At 53.1% G+C, this 20,767-nt stretch overlaps 2 protein-coding genes across 6 annotated transcripts in view; both read right to left on the bottom strand.

Annotated features, from left to right (window-relative positions):
- Positions 1–2,928: 2,928 nt before the first annotated feature.
- Nsmf (NMDA receptor synaptonuclear signaling and neuronal migration factor) lies at positions 2,929–11,485 on the bottom strand. 4 transcript variants are annotated; one of them, XM_028772809.1, is made up of 16 exons: positions 11,195–11,485; positions 10,794–10,855; positions 9,721–10,224; positions 8,653–8,728; positions 7,903–7,908; positions 7,551–7,619; positions 6,826–6,878; positions 6,198–6,287; positions 5,623–5,747; positions 5,284–5,367; positions 5,121–5,154; positions 4,962–5,032; positions 4,723–4,802; positions 4,477–4,579; positions 4,237–4,312; positions 2,929–4,137 (listed from the first exon to the last, which is right to left on the bottom strand). In XM_028772809.1, the coding sequence occupies exons 1-16, from the start codon at positions 11,263–11,265 to the stop codon at positions 4,040–4,042; spliced, it is 1,602 nt and encodes a 533-aa protein (XP_028628642.1). In that variant the 5' UTR covers positions 11,266–11,485; the 3' UTR covers positions 2,929–4,039. The 4 variants fall into 4 exon arrangements, with proteins under 4 accessions (XP_028628642.1, XP_028628644.1, XP_028628643.1 ...); XM_028772811.1 differs by lacking the exon at positions 7,551–7,619; XM_028772810.1 differs by lacking the exon at positions 7,903–7,908.
- Positions 11,486–11,762: 277 nt separating this feature from the next.
- The window catches only part of Pnpla7 (patatin like phospholipase domain containing 7), a 76,858-nt gene continuing 67,853 nt past the window's right edge, over positions 11,763–20,767 (bottom strand). For both annotated transcript variants that reach the window (XM_028772777.1, XM_028772778.1), the window contains exons 26-35: positions 17,872–18,028; positions 15,742–15,858; positions 15,534–15,603; positions 14,912–15,028; positions 14,120–14,268; positions 13,684–13,836; positions 13,437–13,547; positions 13,216–13,300; positions 12,319–12,422; positions 11,763–12,152 (exon numbers count right to left, since the gene is read on the bottom strand). In XM_028772777.1, the coding sequence (XP_028628610.1) occupies positions 12,042–12,152; positions 12,319–12,422; positions 13,216–13,300; positions 13,437–13,547; positions 13,684–13,836; positions 14,120–14,268; positions 14,912–15,028; positions 15,534–15,603; positions 15,742–15,858; positions 17,872–18,028 (1,174 nt within the window). In that variant the 3' untranslated portion in view covers positions 11,763–12,041. The remainder of the gene's footprint in view (positions 12,153–12,318; positions 12,423–13,215; positions 13,301–13,436; positions 13,548–13,683; positions 13,837–14,119; positions 14,269–14,911; positions 15,029–15,533; positions 15,604–15,741; positions 15,859–17,871; positions 18,029–20,767) is intronic.

The raw sequence follows: 20,767 nt of genomic DNA, 5'->3' as shown, positions 1-20,767 counted from the left end.
GCTGCAGCATCTCCATCTCCATACCCAACGGAGGGTGTGACTGCTGCTGCATCTCCATCTAAACATCCATTCTCAGCACTAGTAGCAAGGGAGTCACTCTGTGGCAGGCCCTTAATGTGCCAACCCTAATGGCATGGCTCCCATTCCTCAGCCTGGTCCTTCCTAAGGTAGATACTCTGCTGGGGTGCGATCAGGTCAAAGAACTGCCTGGGAGTGTATCCATTTGGAGTTCTGTAGATAAACCTGAACACAAAGGCCATAGTGTCCATACTTGAGAACATAAGGCCTGCATGGAGACCACCACCAGAGAAGGCATGGGAGAAGGCTCAATGACCTCACGCTGTTGTTCCAAAGCCCTTTGGACAATTAGGAAGGTGTATGCATCAAGTTAGTGGACAAGAGAGCATTATCAGCCTTGAGTGTTATCTAATCACTGCGTATTCAGGGTCTGGCTGCCCTAGTCATGCTTTCTCTGGAATTCTAAGAACTTTGAATAGCCAACAGTGGTGGTACACGCCTTTATCTCCCACACTGGGAGGTAGAGGCAGGCAGATCTCTGTATCTCTGTGAGTTTGAGGCTAACCTGGTCTACAGAGAGAGTTCCAAGACTACACAAAGTCTGTCTCAAAAAACAAAAAAACAACTAACCCTGCCCCCCAAATCCTTCTAATATCAGTCTGTCCTTGCTTCAAGACACTGCCTGGATGACCTGGCAATACCCTGCTTCCTGGGCACAGCATGGACATTAGGACAGTGACCTCTTCACAGAAGGAAGACAGTGAAGAGTTTATGAGCTGCACTTGCATAGCTGTTAGCAGTTAACTCTCTGAGAATGTAACAGGAGCCATATATATATATATGTACATATACATATGACCTTTTTTTTTTTTTTTTTTTTTGAGACAGGGTTTCTCTGTAAAGCCCTAGATGTCCTGGAGCTCACTCTGTAGACCAGGTTGGCCTCGAACTCAGAAATCCGCCTGTCTCTGCCTCCCAAGTGCTGGGATTAAAGGTGTGTGCCACCACCGCCCAGCATATATGGCCTTTTTAATTAAAAAAAATTATACTTAACAGCTTCTAGAGAGACTGCCCCAGTAGGACTCTAAATTCAAAGTCAGCCTGAGCTATAGAATGAGTTCAAAGCCAGCGTGGACTACTGAGACCTTGTCTCAAAATAAAATTTAAAAGGGGGTAGAGACCAGAGCTGTACCTTAGTGGTAGAATGCCATACACTAGCATGCCTGAAGCTCCAGAGTCTACCTCTTGGCACCACAAACTCACAGCCACATCCTATGCTGGTTTGAATATGCTTGTCCCATGGGAAGTGGCAGTATTAGGAGGCATGGCCTTGTTACAAGAAGGGCGTCACTGTGGAGGTGAGGCTTTTAGGTCTCACATGTATGGCTCAAGTCTGGCCAGTGTGATCCAGACCCTCCTCCTTACTGCCTGTAGAAGATAGCCTCCTTCTGCCTGCCTTCAGACCAAGATATAGAGCTCTTAGCCCCTTCTCCAGCACCATATCTGCCTGCATGCTGCCATACTCCCTGCCATGACGACAATGGACTGAACCTCTTAAACTGTAAGCCAGCCCCAATTAAAATTTTCCTTTATGAAAGTTATCTTGGTCATGGTGCCAATAAAACCCTAACTAAAACACTAAAACACTTTTGCCGAGTGTAGGGCTTTAATACCAGCACTTGGGAGGCAGAGGGAAAAAGAGTTTCTGTGAGTTTAAGGCCAGCCAGATCTACACAGCCAGTTCTAGCCATTCAGGGCTACATAGTGAGACCTTATCTGGGAGTTAAAAAAAAAAAGATATTAACATTTTGTGTAGTTTTTCAAATATTTCTGCCTAGCTGTTTTTGGTAGCTGTTTGCTAATTTTGATTGAGGAACAGTGAGTGGGTGGATGCTGCAGAAAGGTTCAGGGTATCTCGGGCTGGAGACTACACAAGCCCTGCTCATTGGTCTAGCCAACTTTCAGGGCTATAAGCAGGCACCGCTGCTACCCCAGCTAGACCCCAGGCTGAGCCTGTAGGGCCACTCAGAGCACATGTTTGCCTGCTCGAGGTCTAAGATCAGGATTACAGCATTAAATGTGCCTTCTGAACAGCAGTGTTGGAGACTAGATCCACAGACACTACCCACTTGTGTTACAACAGCAACATGAATGCAGACTCAATGTAGCAGTGACTAGAGGCAGGCAGGCAGGCAGACAGACAGACACACGCATGCACACACAAACGCACAGGCATGCACACTCGATCATGTGACTAAGATTACTTTCAGGGCGCATGGGTAGCTGGGTAGGGCCAACCTTCCAAAACCATGTTCATGTCTTCTCAGTCCTCCCTGGAGTGTCCTGGTGGCAATCTCCTCAGAAGGGCGGTCCCCAGCACCCAGCCTCAAAGCCACCAGGCTCTGTCATGCTGTATACTGCACCACCAGCCCATCCCAGCCCTTGAACTGCCCGCTGCTCTGGTCCCTGCCACTGGGCAGGCAATAATCAGTATCTAAGTGTGGTTGAACCCTGGACACAGAGGGCATGTGGCTCACCACTAAGGCTGTAGCCACCCTCTGGTTTCTTGCTCTGGCCACATCAACAGGGTGGCCTGAAAGAGGTTGGGAGTGGCCCTCTCTTCCATGACTATGGGCTGGGGCAGGGATACGGGCAGTTTCTGCTCACCTCAGACACTGCTTAGCCCTCTTCTAGGACCACGGACCCCTGCTGATTCTTACCACTAATGGGAGGAGGTAGTATCTCTACTACCCGTGCTGGCTGGTGGACATTCTACGAGATCCCTACATATCTTCCCATGGTATATATCCTTAAGGTGGCTGTTCTGATGGCCCAGGTGTGGAGGAAGCCATACAGCAGTGGCCTCAGGCTAGCACGTATAGTGAGTCCCAAACGAGAAGACCACACAGATGCAGCAGAGGGTCGGGTTTAATGGTCACTCTAAGGATATCGTACATTGTTCAGCGCCCAATCCTAACTCCCCTGGGTCAGGGACACAGCCAGGTGTCCTCAGACTCCAGGCTCTACAAAAGGGGGGCCTGCCCCCAAGCTCCAACTATGTACAAGAGAGCCCACCTTGCTAGACCCTGGGCAAGACTGAAGGGAGTCATGGGGACCTCACAGTTCACCAGTTACTTGACTCTCCAGCCTGGGGTGATAGATCTAGGCCCCCCCACCACAATGTTGGTGAGGTTTTTGCCTTCCCGGGCCCAGCCCCGGCTGGCCCCACCACACCCCTAAGCCTCTGCGCTGGGATGTGGCCTCCAGACCAAGGCTGGGAAAAGCCGAGTTCAGCAGCAGCAAGGGAAACGAGTTGGCTTGAGGAGGTGGGCAACAGGTGGCAACCCAGTGCTCCCCTGACAAGAAGGAAGGAGGGCGAGACTCTTCCCTCCTACTGCCCAGGCTACCCCTTGCCAGGACGAGGTCAAAGTAAGCCAGGGGTGACAAGAGGGTAAAAAGCAGGCCAGATTTGGCCAGTATAGACCGGGGCAGGCTAGGCAGCCTGACAGAGCGAGCCCCACATCGATGGGCCGTCCTGGTGCTGGTGATCAAATACAGCAGGGCTGAGCGGCTGGGGGACAGGAGGACCTGAACACACACTGGGCCGGCTGTCTACACTGTAACTAGTAGCAGAGTGCTTAACTAGTTAATTAGTAATGCTGCTTCCCTTCAAATTGTTTCGGGGTGTAAGAAAATTGCACTTATTTCTATGAACCCCACGGAGGGGATTCCCAATGCTGTGGCCTCCAGGCGAGAGCACGACAGGTCAATGCCCTGGCCATTAAGAGGCCACTGGCCACGGGCTGAGATTGTTAATCCAGGCCACTAGGACTGTGGCCTCTGTGGCCCACTGGTGCAGTGAGGACCAGACCCTACGAGAACCTGAGCAACGTCTGAGGGTCCCTGAAGTGGCTATGGGCAAGAGCAGGGCCACATGGTCCTGGGTGCAAGAGGCGGCCCAGCTCCAGGTTCCCAGCCCAGAGGAAATGGCCTGGTGGTGCCTGGGCATGACCCATGCTTCTCACAGGACGTCATCAAAGTCCAGCAGCTTCGAGTGCTGGCGGCTCTTCCATAGGCGGTACAGCCGGAAGTCAAAGTACGTCTCAATCATCTGCTTCCCTGAGCAGGAGAGAGAAAAGCCAAGAGGCTCAGGCCTGACTAGATGCCAGAAGGGTCATACCTAAGTAGCCCTCTAACCAGGCAGTTGGGATAACTCACCTTGGGCAGACAGCTCCAGGGGTGACTCGAAGGTAACCTTGTAAGGGGTCATGAGGGTCCTGAGGTTCTGGAATAGCTTCAGGAAGGGCAAGGCCATGAGTTTGGGGTTAAGAGCACAACCCACCCTCCTTGTTTAGGACCCTAGGCCTGAGAGCTTTCCACAGGAGGGCTAAAGCACAAGGAGGTGGTAGGACAAGCAGAAGGCCTTGCCCACCTTTCTCACATGTCTGGAGTCCCTACCTTCTCCCCATTAGGGTTCCCCAAAATGTAGCAGCCCATGATATGGATGACATTCGGCTCGGGGTTCACTTTGCTCATCAGGCGGCTCAACCTCTTCCAGAAGCTGGTGGGGTTACAGATGGCCTCAGCTCGGGGCCGACGGCCCCAGGACTGAGCTTCCAGAAGCACAGAGGAGGGCGGGCCTTGGAAGGAATGTACCAGGTCCAACACTTCCCTCCCACAACCCAGGGTGCCCTCTGCTCTCACTGGATCATGTCCTCTTCCTTCTCCACTTTGGCAAAGGTGGCCACCTTGTTCTTGAGCAAATAAAGGTGTCCAGGGCCGCCCTGAAAGAGGTCATGGTCAGGCCTCAGGGGTGCTAGAGGGAGGCTAGGATGAAGTGTCCCCATACCCAGTCCACAAATGTACCACACATGGATACTCCCATACTGAGTAAAATCTTGGGGCCCCTACCCCTACCACACTGACCCAAAGGCTGCTTCTACCTGGCAGAAAATCAGCATCTTCCAGATCTTGGCCCCCTTGTGATAGATGTTCAATTTCTTCTCTATTTCGTCTGTGGGCAGAGGGCTATGAGCACTGTCCCTCCCCATGCAAGCCCACCCATCCTGTCAGCTACCAGACGAAGTAAGCGAGATACACACCCAGGATGTCCTCGAACGTTGCATGCTCATGGTCCTGAGAACAGATAGGCCACACATCAGAGCCTTTGCTGGTCCCCCAGGGGATTCAGGCACTGGTAGCTAGACCCCAAGGGAGAGGTGTACCCAGGATGTGCATGGATGCCGAGTTGGGAAGGACACTCACGTAGAGGATGGGAATGATGGACGGGTCATCTCTGCGGATGATGGTAGGGATGTACTCAGCTTTTGGCACCTTGGAGGAGATGAGCTGTGGGGGACAGGGGAGGACCTGTGAGGTACACCTCACAGTTAAGAATGAGCCCCCAACTCTCCTATAACCCTAATCTTTGAAACTCGCCCAGGAAGCAGAGGGCTGAGACCCTAAGGGCCTTCACCTCTGAGGTAGAGCCTTGGAGATCCCACCCCAAGCCAAGGATGGAGTGTGGGCATCATGGGGAGGACCAGAAGACAAGGCTGTGCTCCACCTGAGTGTCATGGGGGTACACCCAGAGGTAGGCCTCACCATGACCTTGGGTGGCAAGAAGCCCTCAGTGTCGCAGGCCATGGCCTCCAGGCCTCTCTCTGTGTCCCAGTCCAGGTCCTCACAAGCCTCATCCAGGGTGCAGTGTGAGTTCTGTAGGTCACTGCCTGGAGGCAGACAGGGTCACCAGGAAGGGTCACCAGGAGAGTAGCATACCACCCATAGAGCCCAACCATGTCCTGGAGGGTCTTTGGGTAGGTGTGAAGGTTATAGTCACAGTCAGACTGCAGAGCCGGGCTGCTGACACCAGTGGGAAGCAGCCCCACACAGGAAGAGAGACATGTGCAGCTGGGACCCAGCACAAGTGTCATCTGCGGCCAAGTATGCCCCGAGAGACAATGGGTACCACCTTACAGATGCCCTGTCAGCACTGCTTAGCCATTAGTTAACCCCGCCTAAGAGATAGGAGATACCAGGTACTCCCATCTCACAGACAAGTAAACTGAGGCTCAGAGAGCAAAAGCGCAGAAGCCTAGCCTGGCATGGGACCCTGACAGGGCTATGGGGCCTAAGGGAACTTGTCAGGGAAGTGGGCCAGCCTGCACCTGGACACCTACTGTCTCGGGAGTCGTGGGAAGTGTCGGCTTTCATAGGGGTGGGGTCGCTCCAGGACCGGCTGAAGCTCCGTTCGCGCCGCTCAGCGAACGCTGCAGTGAGTGAGAGCAAAACCCCCATTAGCCAGAGGGGGCAAGAGCAGAGCAGACTCAGGCCCCAGGACGGTGGCTGGGGTGTGCGGAGAGGCAGACGCTGACAAGGATGGGGTCTGACGTGACACAGAGTGGACTAAGACCAACAGTGAGGTTCATGTAGAGGCACAAAGTACTAGGAGCAGCGTCTGGACTTAAGGGGACATGAGGGTGCAGGCAAAGGGAGCAGTGTGGGTTACTGTGGTCTCAGAGCAGAGCCTCAGCCAGGCAGAACACTAGGTTAGGGCTGCCTAGTAGGGCCTAGGTGAGGGTGAACACTGTTGGGGACAAGACAGAACCCTGAGACAGAGAAGGACAGGAAGACGAGAGAGGGGGCAAGAGCTGAGGGGAAGGCAGAACAGACTAACGGGTGGCGCCTGCAGATATGTATGTGGGGCCAGAACAGGCCGAGGGAGGTGCCAACATGCAAACCCCAGCTTGCCAAGAAGCCCCAGACTGCCAAGCATAGCAATGCCCACTTCCCCAGGACCCATCTTACTCTGGGCCTTCACCCGCCGACTGCCAACCATGCGCAGGTGTTTGCGGAAGTTCCTGAAGGAGAAAGCATGAGATGATGAGGGCCCACAGCAGGGCGGATGTTAGCTTCTGCCAACCTAGCCCCTGACCACACTGAGGGTGGACACTGGACAATCTCCCCAGGGCTCATATACAAGGCCTGTCTGCTCCAGAGCCCTGCCCAGGACTCCAGAGCAGAGGCACAGTGTCTCCTTCCGGCTTTGTTTCCTGCTGAAGCTTCTTGCAGGCACTTCCTCTGTTGCAAAGACATCCTAATACCTATGCCCACAAGTTGGTCTGGGGGTTTCAAAGTGTTCCTTCCCCATGAGCGAGACAGGTTCTTTTTTCCCCTAAATTTTATGCCCTGCCAAGACCCCATGTCCAGTTTCCCAGACACACCTCTGAGGTGGGTGGGAGTTGGAGAGGGTAGGCTGTCACTGGATGAACAGCTCTGGGCTTCAGGGCTACACAGACATGGAGGAGCCAGCTAGCTTCAGGATGACTCTCAATGTACCCTCAAAGTATAGGTCCAGGGGCTGAAATGCAGCCTGGCCACATGGCGTCCTGCCTGCCACGTCCCCAGAGCAGGGCCAGGCCAGTGGTCGCCACCACCCTTCCCCCTTCAGGTCTTCCAGGGCCAGGAGGGCCCTGGCCAGGCCAGTGCAGACCAGAGACAGACCCTGGTGGCGAGTGGCTGGCAGGCCCTACCTCTGGATTACAGACGCGGAATCATTCTCCCGTTTCCGACGCTTCCTCTCCGCGTAGCCCCTGAATACCCTGAGAAACCGCCGCAAGTCAGCACTGCCCTTGGCTGAAGGCAGGAGGGACACAGACGTGGAGACAGAGGTGCAAGCTCGGGGGCCCAGTGGGGCATCCCAGGCCCAGCTCCCAGCAGGCCCTGCTGTGGCTCAGTTGTCCACAGGAAGCTGGGCTAATGGGAGCTCAGCACTGCTCACTGCCCAGGCCCAGGGTCCCTGACCTGCAGAATTCTATCCAAGGGTGGGAGGGTCCCCCAGGACATTGGCTGTGCCCCTAAGTGCACACTGTATGGGATACTTACGAGATGCTGAAGCCAGTGTCAAGAGGCAGCAAGAGAAAGAAGACACCGTAAGTGGGGAATCTCTGTCTTCCTTCAGCCCCCCACACTGGACTCAAGGGCAGTGGAGGCTGAGTCACTGGCTCATACCACCAAGTGCTGAGTTTAGCTAGGCAAGGCTGGGGTTTGGGCCTACAGAAGCTTGCCTGTGCCCTGTACACTCTGCCATACCCATTGGGGCTGGGGCGGGACTGTTTGGTGAGGGACTTTGCTTCAAAGGCAGGTCCTTGGAAAAAAAATCTAGATGCATATCAGGTAAAGAAGAGCAGACCTCCCAGAGATCCTGGTAATAGTCATCTGTCACATACAAGCAGCACGAGATTGGAGCTCGGAGTACGCATGAGGACCAGAACCCCCACCCCCCAAAACCACTTAGTGATGATGCTATCAGCTGCAACGCTGGGTCAGGTCCTCTGGCAAAAACGAAGATAACAGGCCTCGATTAAATGGGTAGTCTGAATGCAGGGAATGCCCATGAGGGGATGTATGTGAGGGAAGGGGCAGGGAGAAGGTCTGAGGAAGCAGGCAGCCTGCCTGCTGGGGCTCAGAGCCTCAGCTTGGCCCATCAGCAGACTCTGAACAGTGTGGCCCATGCAGCTGTTCACAAGAAGCCCTGGGCTGAACCAGAGTCCAGGCCAACAGCTGTCAGTACTTCCTGAGCCCTAGGAAGAGGCAACCCAGCCATGGACTCTGGGCAGTGGACACTGAACTCACGCTTGCATAGTTGTGGTTGCCGTCTGGAAGCTGAAAAGGTTTTCCTTGGGGAACCAGGTACGGATGGGGACATCATCTGAAAGAAAAGAGAGTCTATGGCTGGCGGAGGCAGGAGTCCTGAAGCCTGATCCCCTCTCTACTTTGAAGAGACTCTGGGCCCAGGGGCAGGATGACTCTCAAGGAGAGAAAAGAGCTGGCTCAGGGTGGGGTTCTGGGACATAGCCACCCGTCTACCCTCTCTGACCTGTAGATTTAAAAAAGAAAAAGACTCACTGTACTTATTTTTGAGAGAGGGGGAGGGGAGAGGCTAGAGGTGGGGCTCTTAGGTATGGGCTGTCTAATGTTGGTGCTAAGAACCAAACTCAGGTCCTCTTACACTAGCAGTAAGCGTTCTTAGTCCCTGAGCCATCTTTCTACCCCCTGGCTTGAGGTGTTCTAGCTTTCCCTCTAGTGGTTCAGTGTGAGGAACATTCTCAGGGGTGTCTGTGCACTGTCACATTTTGTCCCCCTTGGACGTACGGTAGCCCTTCTCAGCTGCCAGCTGGCCAGACGTTTCCCTCCTTTTATCCCCACAAGAGGGGGGCTAAGAGGTCGTTAGGGTGCAGACCACCTTGTTCATTTGTCCACTTCCCAGGGCCCCCTAGAGTGACTCTCTGTAGTCCAGGCATAGCTGCTGGTGTCCTAAGGTGGGTGCTTGGTGGAAGGACAGTTACTAACTACAGTATGCCTCAGGGGATCCCACCCTCCCCACTTCCAGCTTGACATCAATAATCTCAAATAACCTCCCCTCCCTTGTAGCTCCTGAAGTCAGCCTGATTTCCCATCAAGCCACGTTGCCTATGTTTTCAAGAACCTCCAGGAAGTATCCCTGATAAACTGTGGTAGGTTTATTTGCCATCTGAGAGGCCACAGCTCACAGGATTTGGGTAAAGAGGTGAGCTCAAATTGAAGGGGTTTCATCCTGACTGCTATCACACCAGGGGACCCAGCTTTACAGTGTTTGCTGCTGCTAAAGGCCAGCAGCAGGTACCTCCAAACCTGCCCAGGCCCAAAGATAAAGCCCCTCACCAGACACTCCATCAACACTATACATCCTTTCCAGCTTCTTGTGGCGGCCAGAAGCCTCAGGTAGAGGTGGCTGTTCCAGCCCAAAGGCCCGAGGGGAGGGACCAGGGACCAGTTGGGCACATCCTGTGCATTCTTTGGAGCCCTGGCGGCTTCCTGCCCAGCTTTGGCAGGGCCTGCTGATGTCCTCGCGGCTGCTGCCCGGGCTGCCGCGCAGGGGCTGGCTGTGGTGGTGAGTGTGCCGCTCCCGCTGCTGCCTCCTCCCTTTTACCACTGCTAGCTCAATGGCTTCAGCTTCAGAGCCAGGCAGAAGGGCTGGCTCCCTAGAGATGGTGTACACATGGGGCTGGGGGCCCTCTGTAGCTGGCTTCCCGCTGACTGCCTCATCTGAGATGCTGCCCTCATAGCGGCCATTGGAGACGAGGGAGAGGCGACGCTTGTTCTGGGGTGCAGGCTGCATCTCTGGGGACCCGTCGTGACCAGAGTAGGCGTCAGCCAGCAGGTGGTCTAAGGGAAAAGGCACCAGGTGAACCTTCAGCCCTATGGTCTACCCTCCCGGTCCTCTGGCACCCAACAAGCACCAAACTTAAGGAGGGGGCTGTGGTTGCTAGAAAAGGTTCTGCCAGGTGGCCTGTTTCTCTGCTTATCTGGGCCTGAAGCCCTTGTGAGAGTGAGGATGGGGGCGGCAGGCGGGCCTTACTACCTGTGCATAATCATCACAAGTAAGAACAGACAGGCCGATACCCACCCCCACCCCCACCCCAAGAGCCTGCAGATACACCCATTTGCTGGTGCCAACTTCTCCCCTCCCCCCACCAGCTGGCCCCCAGACAGTGGTGCCAGCCCTGGGGGTGCCAAGAGGCCTGTTGCCATGCCAACAACCCAGGCTGGGAGGGCGCCATGGAGATGGGTGATTGGAGCTCCTCCTAGGGTTCTGGGCCCCGGAGGGCAGGGGATGTGAGGAAGTCAGCAAGGGACCTGGGCTAGCTCACACCCCAGGGCCTTGGCCCTGACCCTGGCTCTGGCTTGGGGCAGAGGACTCATCCAGCACAACCTTTTGTTTCCTGTGTCCCTACCTGCACCGTTGCGGTTCTCAGGGTGACTCTGGGACAGGTACTCTCCAAACGCTCGGGCTGCTCTGCAGGGTAGGCAGAGGGAACACAGTCAGTACATGCTAGCTACCAGCCTTCGACACTGGCAAGACCCTCCCTAACCAGACCTACTCCCACCCAGGCCCTCCACATCAACATGAGAAGAGGTGGGCTCTCTCCACCTACCACAGAGAGCTAGAGCATCCTGGTCACAGACCTCCGACTGCTTTCCGTCCAATCCGCCCAGTCTGTGGGCGTCAGGTTTTAAGGCCCGAGGCCCACTCCAGTCGGAACAGGAAAACCGCAGGGCACTGGGGCAGCAGCACACACCACAGAGGGAAGCCGGCAGCGGCTACCTGACCTCGCGGTCAGCCCACCGCACTCACCTTACTTTGGCCGCTACCGAGGACATAGCCTCGCTCCTCAGCGCCCTCCTCCTGGAGGCGGCGGCACCCATGGTCACGGCGCCCGCGCATCCCCCGGGTTTCAGAGCGCGCCCCGCGCCCGCCTCCTCTGCCGGGGGAGCCGTACCACGCTTGAGGTCGCGCTAGGTCTTAGCCTCAGGGTCAGGGTCACACTTAGGCCCGGGCCCCGCATGGCCGCACCCAGCGCCCAGCGCGTCCAGCCACTGTAGGAGAGCGCGGCTGGACCCGGGGCGGTGCTCCGCCTCCTGACGCCAAGCCTGAGTTGGCACCACCCCCATGATGACAGGTATGGGCGTGGCTAAAAGGCGGCTCCTCCCGGAGACTGTCTTCCTGGGGCCATAAAAGTGAAGCCCTTCCACTTAGGCCAGGGCCGGTGCATGTCCATATATGCCCTAAGAACCCCTTGGTTTTGGGGAAAACCCTGGTTTCCTCCAGACCTGGAGCATCCTACCTGCCTAGCCTAGAGCTGCTGCCTGGTAGGTTGCAGGCACCAGCAAAAAGGTCCTGAAAGAACATGAGACCACCCCACTGACCTTCTGGACATTTATTAATATACCAATCCCACACTCCCATGCCTCACAGAGGCGTCAGTGCTCCTCGGTATTGCTGTGGGGATACAAGCGGTGCCAGGGAGGAGGAGAGGCCCGTGACTCCAATACAAAAGCCCATGCCCCTGGAAGAAACCAGATGGATATATCACCCAGTTTGATCTTGTCAGACAACTGAAGTAGCCTCTAAGGAGTGGTGCAGCCTCAGTCTAAGGGTGAGGCCCAGGTGCTGTATTGTATTAATCCGGTCAGGAAGGACGTTACAGTCTTGGCCCCTGGTCATCTTGATTGGAGAGCCAGGGGAAGGAGTCCTGGGATTGTTCTGGGGAAGTCAAGCTGGGGGGCCCTTGTGACATCGAAGGCTCATACTCCTGGAAGCAAATCATACATGGTCAAGACATGTAAAGTGGGGGCTTGCCAGACCCCAGGCTGCATCATCTGGAGTGAGAAGTAGCCAGCCCAGAGTCAGGGACCAGGGGCAGGCCCTGCTTGGGGACCTCAGAGTGGGCACAGGCAAGGCAGGGTCCAGCATCTCACCGAGTCAGAGTCCAGCTCAATCCCAGTGCTCTGGAAGTCGGCATATGTCTCCTTGGGGATGACTGGTAGCTCCTCCTCATATTCTGTCTGATAGTCAGACTCATCTGGAGCAGAAGAAAGGGCTGCATTGGCCCCTTCTCCAAGGCCAGCGGCCATGCCTAGCAAAGCTAGAACTGAAGCAGAACATGGCCATCCCCAGCCCCATGGTAACAGTCTCCACACACAGCCATCCAGGGCCAGGAGCGCCAGAGGAAGCTGTGCAGACCCAGCAACACATCACATTTGCCTTTGTTCATCTCACTCCACAATGTGTCCTGTGTGTTTTTCACAAAAACACGGAGTAAGTTGGCCCTCCTTACTTACTCCCTAACCACATGCATGGGGGTCTGGTCAGGGTTGTATAAGGAGAGACCAGCACAAACTCAGTTCAGTGCCTGGGGCTCTCACCCTGGTAAGACTCCAGGGCATCTTTCAAGTTCTATAAGATAGAGCATGCAGCAGGGAATTCTATAGAACACGCTGTTCTGTTCCAAGCTGGGAGTGAAGGTGGTGGTTGCTGGCCCCATTGCAGGGCTGTAGAGTAGAGCCATGCTTGTTGGACACGGCCCTCAGGCCTCCTATAAGCTCTGCCAGTAGGCTCCCCCTAAGGTCTGCAGTGTGGTTAGGCTGTATGAAGATGAGGGAGAAGCCCAAGTGGCCTAGGAGGCAGCCCCATGTTATGGGAACTCTTAAGCTGGACAGATGGGCTCTGAGTCCTAACACAATGGAGAAGCAATACTGAGCTTCTTGGCCGGTAGAGCTCAAGAGTTGGTGACTTCTTCAAGGGCAAGAGTGAGGTCTAGTGGTGTGGAGTCCGACCACTTCCTTTCTGTGCCACTTTCTGGACATCTAACTCACCATCCACTGCAGCCACCTTGGCCGGCTCAATCCGTGACACAATCTCAGCGAGGTCCGTGAAGGAGGAATTAGGGCAAGTGAACACCTGGAGAAAGGCAGAAAGCGCAGCACATCACCTGTCTCCTGCTGCACACCTGAGGCAGGCAGCGTGCACGGACACAGGTGACGCTGCTGGCGCAGGGGACCCTGCCCTTCCCGACCTGACCCTCCTGCCCTCTCACCCCACAGTCCTTCCTCTTCCTTGTCCCCTGCTGGTCCTGCAACATCTTCTCTAGGACACCACTCCGAACCCAGATGTCAAACACTGTCCGCCCATGTTGATACCCAACTTCCTGTGTACATAGGAGGCGCCATCAGGGACTTGAGGAAACCCCTCCTAGTGCTCTTAGAAAAGAGGCTGGAGAGGTAACCACCATCAGAGCAGACCCCCCAGGTCCTCTTCTCTTGTAGCCAGCTGGTGATACTCACACAGATCTCATCAAATTTGCCAAAGTCCAGGGTGCGGTAACTGTCGATGGGAGGCCTCAGGTACTCACAATAGTCGCTGCTCTTTACCATCTCCAGCTGCCGGACGCAGCACACATAGGCCAGTCGTGTCTGAATCTCTGCCATGTTCAACACCTGCCAAGAATGCTTTAGCCTCCTGCCCTGGCCTTCCCCCCTCATCCCTCCTGGCCCAGGAACATGATGGGCTTTGAGCCCGTCCCAAAGATGAGTCATAGACCCCATTTCAGCCCATCTTGTCCCACGGTTAACCCCAGGGTCTGGGAAGCAGCACAAACAAGTGACCTAGATCTGCTGGACTCTGAACTTGGGAGACGCTTCCACATCCTTAGGGATAGCTCACGGAGCATCAGACGTAAGCTCCAGAGAGGCTATCTAGTCCATTTGGTACCAAGTCTACCTTGACTTTTGAGGCCAAGGGGTTCCAGCGTTTCCAAAGCAGCCACCATCCAGACAGGGAATCACCGTAGTTAGTGAGGTCCGTCTCATCCCGGCTGCCAACGTCGATGGCAATCACAACCTTTGCCCCCATGGATCTTGCCACATCCGCTACAGAGAAGAAGGTAGCCTGGTTACCACCCAGGTCAACAATGCAGAACCATGGTATGGGGCAGCATTCCAAGAGAAATGGGAAAAAAAAAAAAACAGATGAGACAGACCCTGCTTTCCTAAGCACCAAGAGGGCTTTTGTTTCTCTTGGTGGCTCCACCAGGGGACCCTCTCTAGTATTCTTCCTGGACCTATGGAGTCAGGAGATCAAATGTCTCAGCTTGTGGGTCGCTATGTGCACAGAACTGTGTTGGAGCCCTTCTGAGCATGTAGCCAACAGGTAGTAAATGTGGCCTCACTCACAGCACACTCAGCACCTGCAGGCTCTTAGTTCCCAACTGTGGGCACAGATGGAAATCAATTGCCCCTGGTTTGTCTCCTTGGCCTTTGTTCTGTTGCTGCTGTGCTGACAGGCAGAGCCATATGCTAGGAGCATGCTGTGCGCATGCGCATTCATGGGCACATGCGCATGTGTTCTCTAGCAGCTGATGCCAACCTGACATTTTCTCTTGGCATACTCCAAGGAAAACGTGTACCACTCCAGCCTTCCTGGTGTGGAGGCGGTTGTGGCAGATAGCCACAGGGCAGAATGACCAAAGAACTATGTACCAGCATGGGGGCACTCCTGCGTCTTCTGCAGTACCTGGGAGGTTGTTGATATAACCACCATCCATCAGCAGGTGTCCATCCTTGGGGTCGCAGAGTGGGGGCATGTACCCTGACAAGGACATGCTTGCACGGACATACCTCCACAGAGAGCCTGGAGCATCAAAGAGATCTGGTGGGAAAGAGGCCAGCCAGGAAGGAGCCTTTTTCTGCCCTTTGTGGTCCTTGTCCTGCACTGGAGAATCAGAGCCTTCGCTCCGTTAGTCTGAAAGCCTAGAGGTCCAACCTCCAGGGGGAGCACTAAGCCTGACAGACCACCACCAGACCCCTTAGCCCCAAAGGGCTTTGCCTCAAAAGCAGATGGCATTGAAGAAATCCTCTGTGGTCCCCAGAAATCCGGCTTTGCCCAAGTGAAGACCCCTATGCTTGAGTACACCCCTCCTTCTGCTCCTTTCCCAGAGGCCCCTTTACCTACTGGATATCCTTGTTCCTGACTGCCCTAATTTACCGAGTACTCCTGTGGCAGAGACATCCTAAACCTACCTCAGCTGAATGTGCCTGTGACTCTTGCTTGCTCTGTAAGACCCTCAGTGCCTTCACCAATCTCTTGGAACTACTGAGCTGACCCTATGGTGCTTTGGGTTGGAGAAGACACTCACCATCCGTGTGAACCCGCATGGCAGAGGCTGTGATGTCAGTGGTGATGGCAAAGTAGGGGAGCCACAGGTCCTGTGAGGAGGACAGGCGTCAGAAGACACCTCCTCTCACTGTTCCCTGTCCATCTAGGGACGAGTGAACATGGAGAAAGCAAGACGGTATCAAGGCCACTGAACAGCCAGTGCAAGCCAGGTATGCTAAGGGACACACCTCAATCTGCCGGTCTTTGAAGATGTTGCTGATGCTGCCATTGAAGCCGGTGCCAGAGAACATAGATGTGATGGGGTAGGTCAGGTCCAGTATAGTCTTCACCATTGATGTCATGTCCTAGAGACATGGGAGACCTTCACTGAAGAAATCACACCCTGGCCTGTGGGGCCCTGCTAAAGCAGGATACAGGCACAGCACATGCTTTCTGCCTCAGAACACAGGGAGCCAAAAGAATCCACAGGTCCCACTGCCTAAAATTTCAGGAGAGCACTCCCTGTCGGGCAGAGCCTTAGTGTAGGCAAAAGGGGCAGCAGAAGTTCCCAGGGCTTGGAAGTCAAGATGCAGCTCCATGTCTCCTGCCTCACCCAGCCAGACCTTGAGACCCTTGGAGGCTCCAGCAGACCTCTGTGCTACTATACATTACGGGAGCACGAGGCTGGATGGAGTCACCCATGCTGGGAAGGCTCCACAGCTCAGACGCTCTGTGAGGATGTTTCCATACGACAAGTAAGTGACAACCATCACAGGAATAAGAGCTTGAGACAGCCTGCGCTGTCCGGGAAGCTGCTGGACAAATGACGCCCAATGTCATCCACCTCTTCAGCATGGCTGCCTGGTCCGTATGTCCATAGCTCATCTCCGTTATGTTCAGCAGTAGCCTCCTGAAGGGTGGTTACTGTGGCAGGGTATAGCAGCTTAGTTCACCCTCAGGATGGTGGGAGAACCAGCCCAAAGCACCCTGACTCTTCACACTGCTACAGCAGATGAGCAGAGGGAGGGAAGGGAGAACATTCTCACAGGCCCTGGGTTGGGCTTCCCAGCCTAGAATTACATCTAAGGTGTTCCACACCAACTGAACACATTTTCCTGTGGTCACCTGAGGCCACCACCAGTGACTGCTAACACATCACTAAGAACAGGATCCTTCACCAGGCTCTCTTTTTATTTTTGATGGCCACTCATTCCATGGAAGAAATATTTCTGGACAGAGAGTCTGACAGAGAGGCTTTGTCTTTCCCTTTGTCAATGCAGCAAATAGCCCATTCCTCAGCTTCTGCATGAAGGTTGGCCAACTTTCTTTTCTTTGAAAAAGGAGAGCATAAAATCTTTTGATCCCACGCATGCATTCACCAGGGTTCCATTTGTTCCACAGAAGCAGCCCAGCCTCGCTGAGAAGGCCATGAGCGGCCTGCTGGCAGCACAGAGCTAAAGGAACCTGTTCTGTTTCTTTGGCTCTGTTTGATGTTTCGATTCTGACTCTGGTGTCCATTTGTGACAAGGCTGGACTAAGAGGAGACAGTTCCATTTCCCATGCAGCTGGGAGCCCACACTCAGCCCCTTCCTGGTTTGACATACACCAAGGCCATACTTCCTTCTCTTAAATCTTCTAGGGCTAGGGACCAGGCAATAAGGAATGCCCCTGCAGCATGCTGGAATGATCCATACTAACCAGCCTGAAGCTGGACACCCATTCTTGCCTTTGCCTCAGAAGCCTAAGGTATGGCTGGGGAGGGGGAGGACATTGGGGGAGTTGGGGGAGGGGTAGAATGTGACCAAAATATATTATATCTTTTCAAAGAACTAATAAAAAGGTAAAAAAGACAGGCAGCTGGAAAGCGGCTATGTCGGGAGAGATGGTGGTTAGAGACGGCAAGTGGGAGGTGGATGTGGTCCTATTTTATTATATATGCATACAAAATTCTCAAGAATAAAAATAAAATTTTAAAAAGAAATCTGAGGCCTATACTGACTGGTTCCTGATCTTAAGTGACTCTCATTCTCCTGCCTGTCTTCCTGCCCATGGTAGGTCCTGATGCAGCTGTACCTCGTTTCCAGAGACGACAGGAACCACTGGCTCCCTGTTCAGTGACATGGCCCTCCATGTCACTAGGTAAACCTCTATCAGTTAAGACTGGAGCACAAGCCAGACCAGCTCCCATTACCCGACTTAGGGCCACACCCCCCACCTTCCTCGGGTCACCTCCTGCCACCTACTTCAGGCAGTCTCCCACTATTTGCCTAATCTTTTACTGCTTTATGCTCTCCCTTTTCCACACAGGCCATGTGCTGACCTACATGCCTGTCTCCTTGAGAGTAGAGCCTTCCTGCGGGTGGAGGTTACCTGCTTACCTCTGCCCACTGCTTGGCCCGGATCCGTATCTGGCTGTAGCTCCGCTCCTCAGCAAACAGAGCACCCATGAAAGCCCCAATGGATGTCCCTCCGATTATGTCCACGGGGATGCCACACTCTGCTAGTGCCCTGAGAATACCTACCTGGGCACACCCTCTTCACCAATAAGAACAGAGAAAGAAAGTGAGCAGCATAGCCAGGCCTCCCCTTGAGCTATATGCCCTATGAAGGCCTGAGGCAGCTGCCCATAATCTGACCACTCTCCCCTCCTCAGAACCCAGAGTTGGCAAAGAGATGAAAGGCTGAGTGAGAAATTTGGATATAATTTAGAATCCCTCTCTCTGGAGGTACCCAGGTGACTGTGGGGCTTTACTAACAAGCGCCAGGGTGCCTTTTTCTATGCACTGCTGATTCTACCAGAGCACCAGAGTCTAGGAAGCTGAACAGGCTTTTTTAGCTTCCTATGGTTAGAAAAAGTGGGAATGAGAAAACCTAGAAAAAAAACAAGTCCATGTGGGTGCTGGGAATTGAACCAAGGTCCTCTGGAAGAGCAGCCAGTGCTTTTGACCATTGAGTCTTCTCCGCAGCCCCAAGCCTGGTTTACATAGTAAGTTCCAGGAACAGAGAGATCGTGTTTCCTTAAAACAAACGAACAAACAAACAACAACCAAAAAAAAAAAAAAAAAAACCGATATCAAACCAAACAAAACCTATTGTTGAGAACCTGGCATAGTGGCTCATGCCTTTAATCCTTGTACTTGGGAGGCAGAAGCAGGTTGATCTCTGTAAGCTGAGAGTCAGCCTAGTCTACAAAGAGAGTACCAGGCCAGCCAGGGTTAAATACTGAGACCCTTTCTCAAAAGAAAAGAAAGAAGAAAAGAAAAGACAACAACTTAAACTCCAAATAAACAAATAAATAAATATATAACCAAAAACAAGAGTTGAAAAACTTAAGGCAAGACTGGTAACCGACATAGAATGGGAAACTATACACAGATCAGGTAGATACTACAGACATGAAATGGATAACTGCAATGCAGAAACCAACAAACGATGTCAGGGGCAGCCCTGCTTATACACTGAAGGCCTAAAGTCAGCAATAGGCCTGACATACATGCCTGCTAACACAAAGTCTTGGGTCTCTGTGGGAAAACAGTGAAACAGATAGCTATAAGATATTGTAAACAGGCAGCTTTGGTGGAAATTTACCAGCCTGGATAGGAACAAGTAGTCATAGGTCTTGTGGATAGTCATAGACCTTGGGTAGCCTTGGTGGATAGTACCAACTTAGATAAGGACAAGTGAATCATAGACAGAGTCATAGTGACCCGTCCCCTGAACCTTCACCCAGCTAACACTCTGTTCTAGAAGATATCTGTATTCCCCTGAACACCCATGCTCCAGTGTCATCCCCTTCCCCACATCCTGCCTTTTTGTGTTTATAACCCCTGTGTGAAAAAGTAAAAATTGTGATTTCATCAGACTATAGACAAATCGTGGTTCTTTGCGTTCGCCTGTTTCCCCCATCCTCTCTTTCAGGTGACCTCCGTGAACCCCTGCTTACTGCTCTGCTGGACAGGGCAAAACAAGTGTAAGAGCAGAGCAGACACAGCCAAAAAGAGATTAAGGCATAACTCTATTGAACCAGCATAACATGGATTTTGCTGTCCTGAAATCACAGAAGCTGTGACATCCTACCTGACACTCTCACACAGTGGGGCCTCCCGCACCTTACTTTTTCCTTGACTGTCCTTGACTGCTTTGCTGACACTTTCTAATGTCTGCTTAGATGGTGGGTCTTTAATATCTGCTCTTGTCTAATTTCTAAGACACTATAGCCTGTGCTGGCCTCAAATTCACCATCCTCCTCCTCAAGGTCAAAAATTTACTAAATAAATAAAGTCACAAGCTGCCTCGGGTTCCTTGGCAGCAGTTTATCAAGTGGTCCTGATTTCCCTTGATAGCTGGCTGTCCCATGGTCTTTCATACCAGTGTTATTAATTAACTCTCATCTCACACACTGACTGTGCATGTCTGTGTGTCTGTGTCTGTGTGTGTCTGTGTGTATGTCTATGTATGTGTGTGTCTGTGTGTGTGTATGTGTGCCTGTGTATATATATGTCTGTATATGTGTGTGTGCCTATGTGTATGTCTGTGTGTGTATGCTTGTGTGTGTGTCTGTGTATGTGTGTGTCTGTGTATGTGTGTCTGTGTATATATGTGTGTTTCTGTGTATGTGTGTGTGCCTGTGTATATGTCTGTGTATATGTGTGTATATGTGTGTGTATCTTTGTATGTATGTGTGTATGCCTATGTGTGCCTGTGTATATGTCTGTGTATATGTGTGTATATGTGTGTGTATCTTTGTATGTATGTGTGTATGCCTATGTGTGCCTGTGTATGTGTCTGCGTCTGTGTCTATATGTGTGTCTGTGTATGTGCCTATGTGTGTATTCGTGTGTGCCTGTGTGTGCCTATGTCTGTGTGTGTGTGTGTGTTTGTGACTGTGTGTGCATGTGTATCTGTATATGTTTGTGTGCCTGTATGTGTGTGTATGTGTGTGTAGAATAGCTACAAAAGGATTGAAAAGAGCTTACTGGAGTAGAGTCAATATAGATACAAAAGATCACTGCAGACGGCTAGTAGTAAGGTATTAGCTACATAGTTACTGAGCTGCTGGGGGCCTGGAGAGCAGCAGCTCTGAGGGGAGCAGAGCCTAGCCTGCTTGGCAAACTCTGTGGTAAAAGACCCAGTCTCAGAAAGCAAGGTAGATGGTACCTGATACCTGGGAAATGACACCAGAGGTTGTCCACTGCCACAACAGACACACACACATACATACATGCACAGAGAGAGAGAGAGAGAGAGAGAGAGAGAGAGAGAGAGAGAGAGAGA

The sequence above is a fragment of the Grammomys surdaster genome, unplaced genomic scaffold (genome assembly GCF_004785775.1).
Source record: "Grammomys surdaster isolate TR1022 unplaced genomic scaffold, NIH_TR_1.0 219, whole genome shotgun sequence".
Lineage (NCBI taxonomy): Eukaryota > Metazoa > Chordata > Mammalia > Rodentia > Muridae > Grammomys > Grammomys surdaster.
The sequence above is the reverse complement of the archived record's forward strand: the minus strand, read 5'-3'. Positions and strand labels throughout refer to the sequence as shown.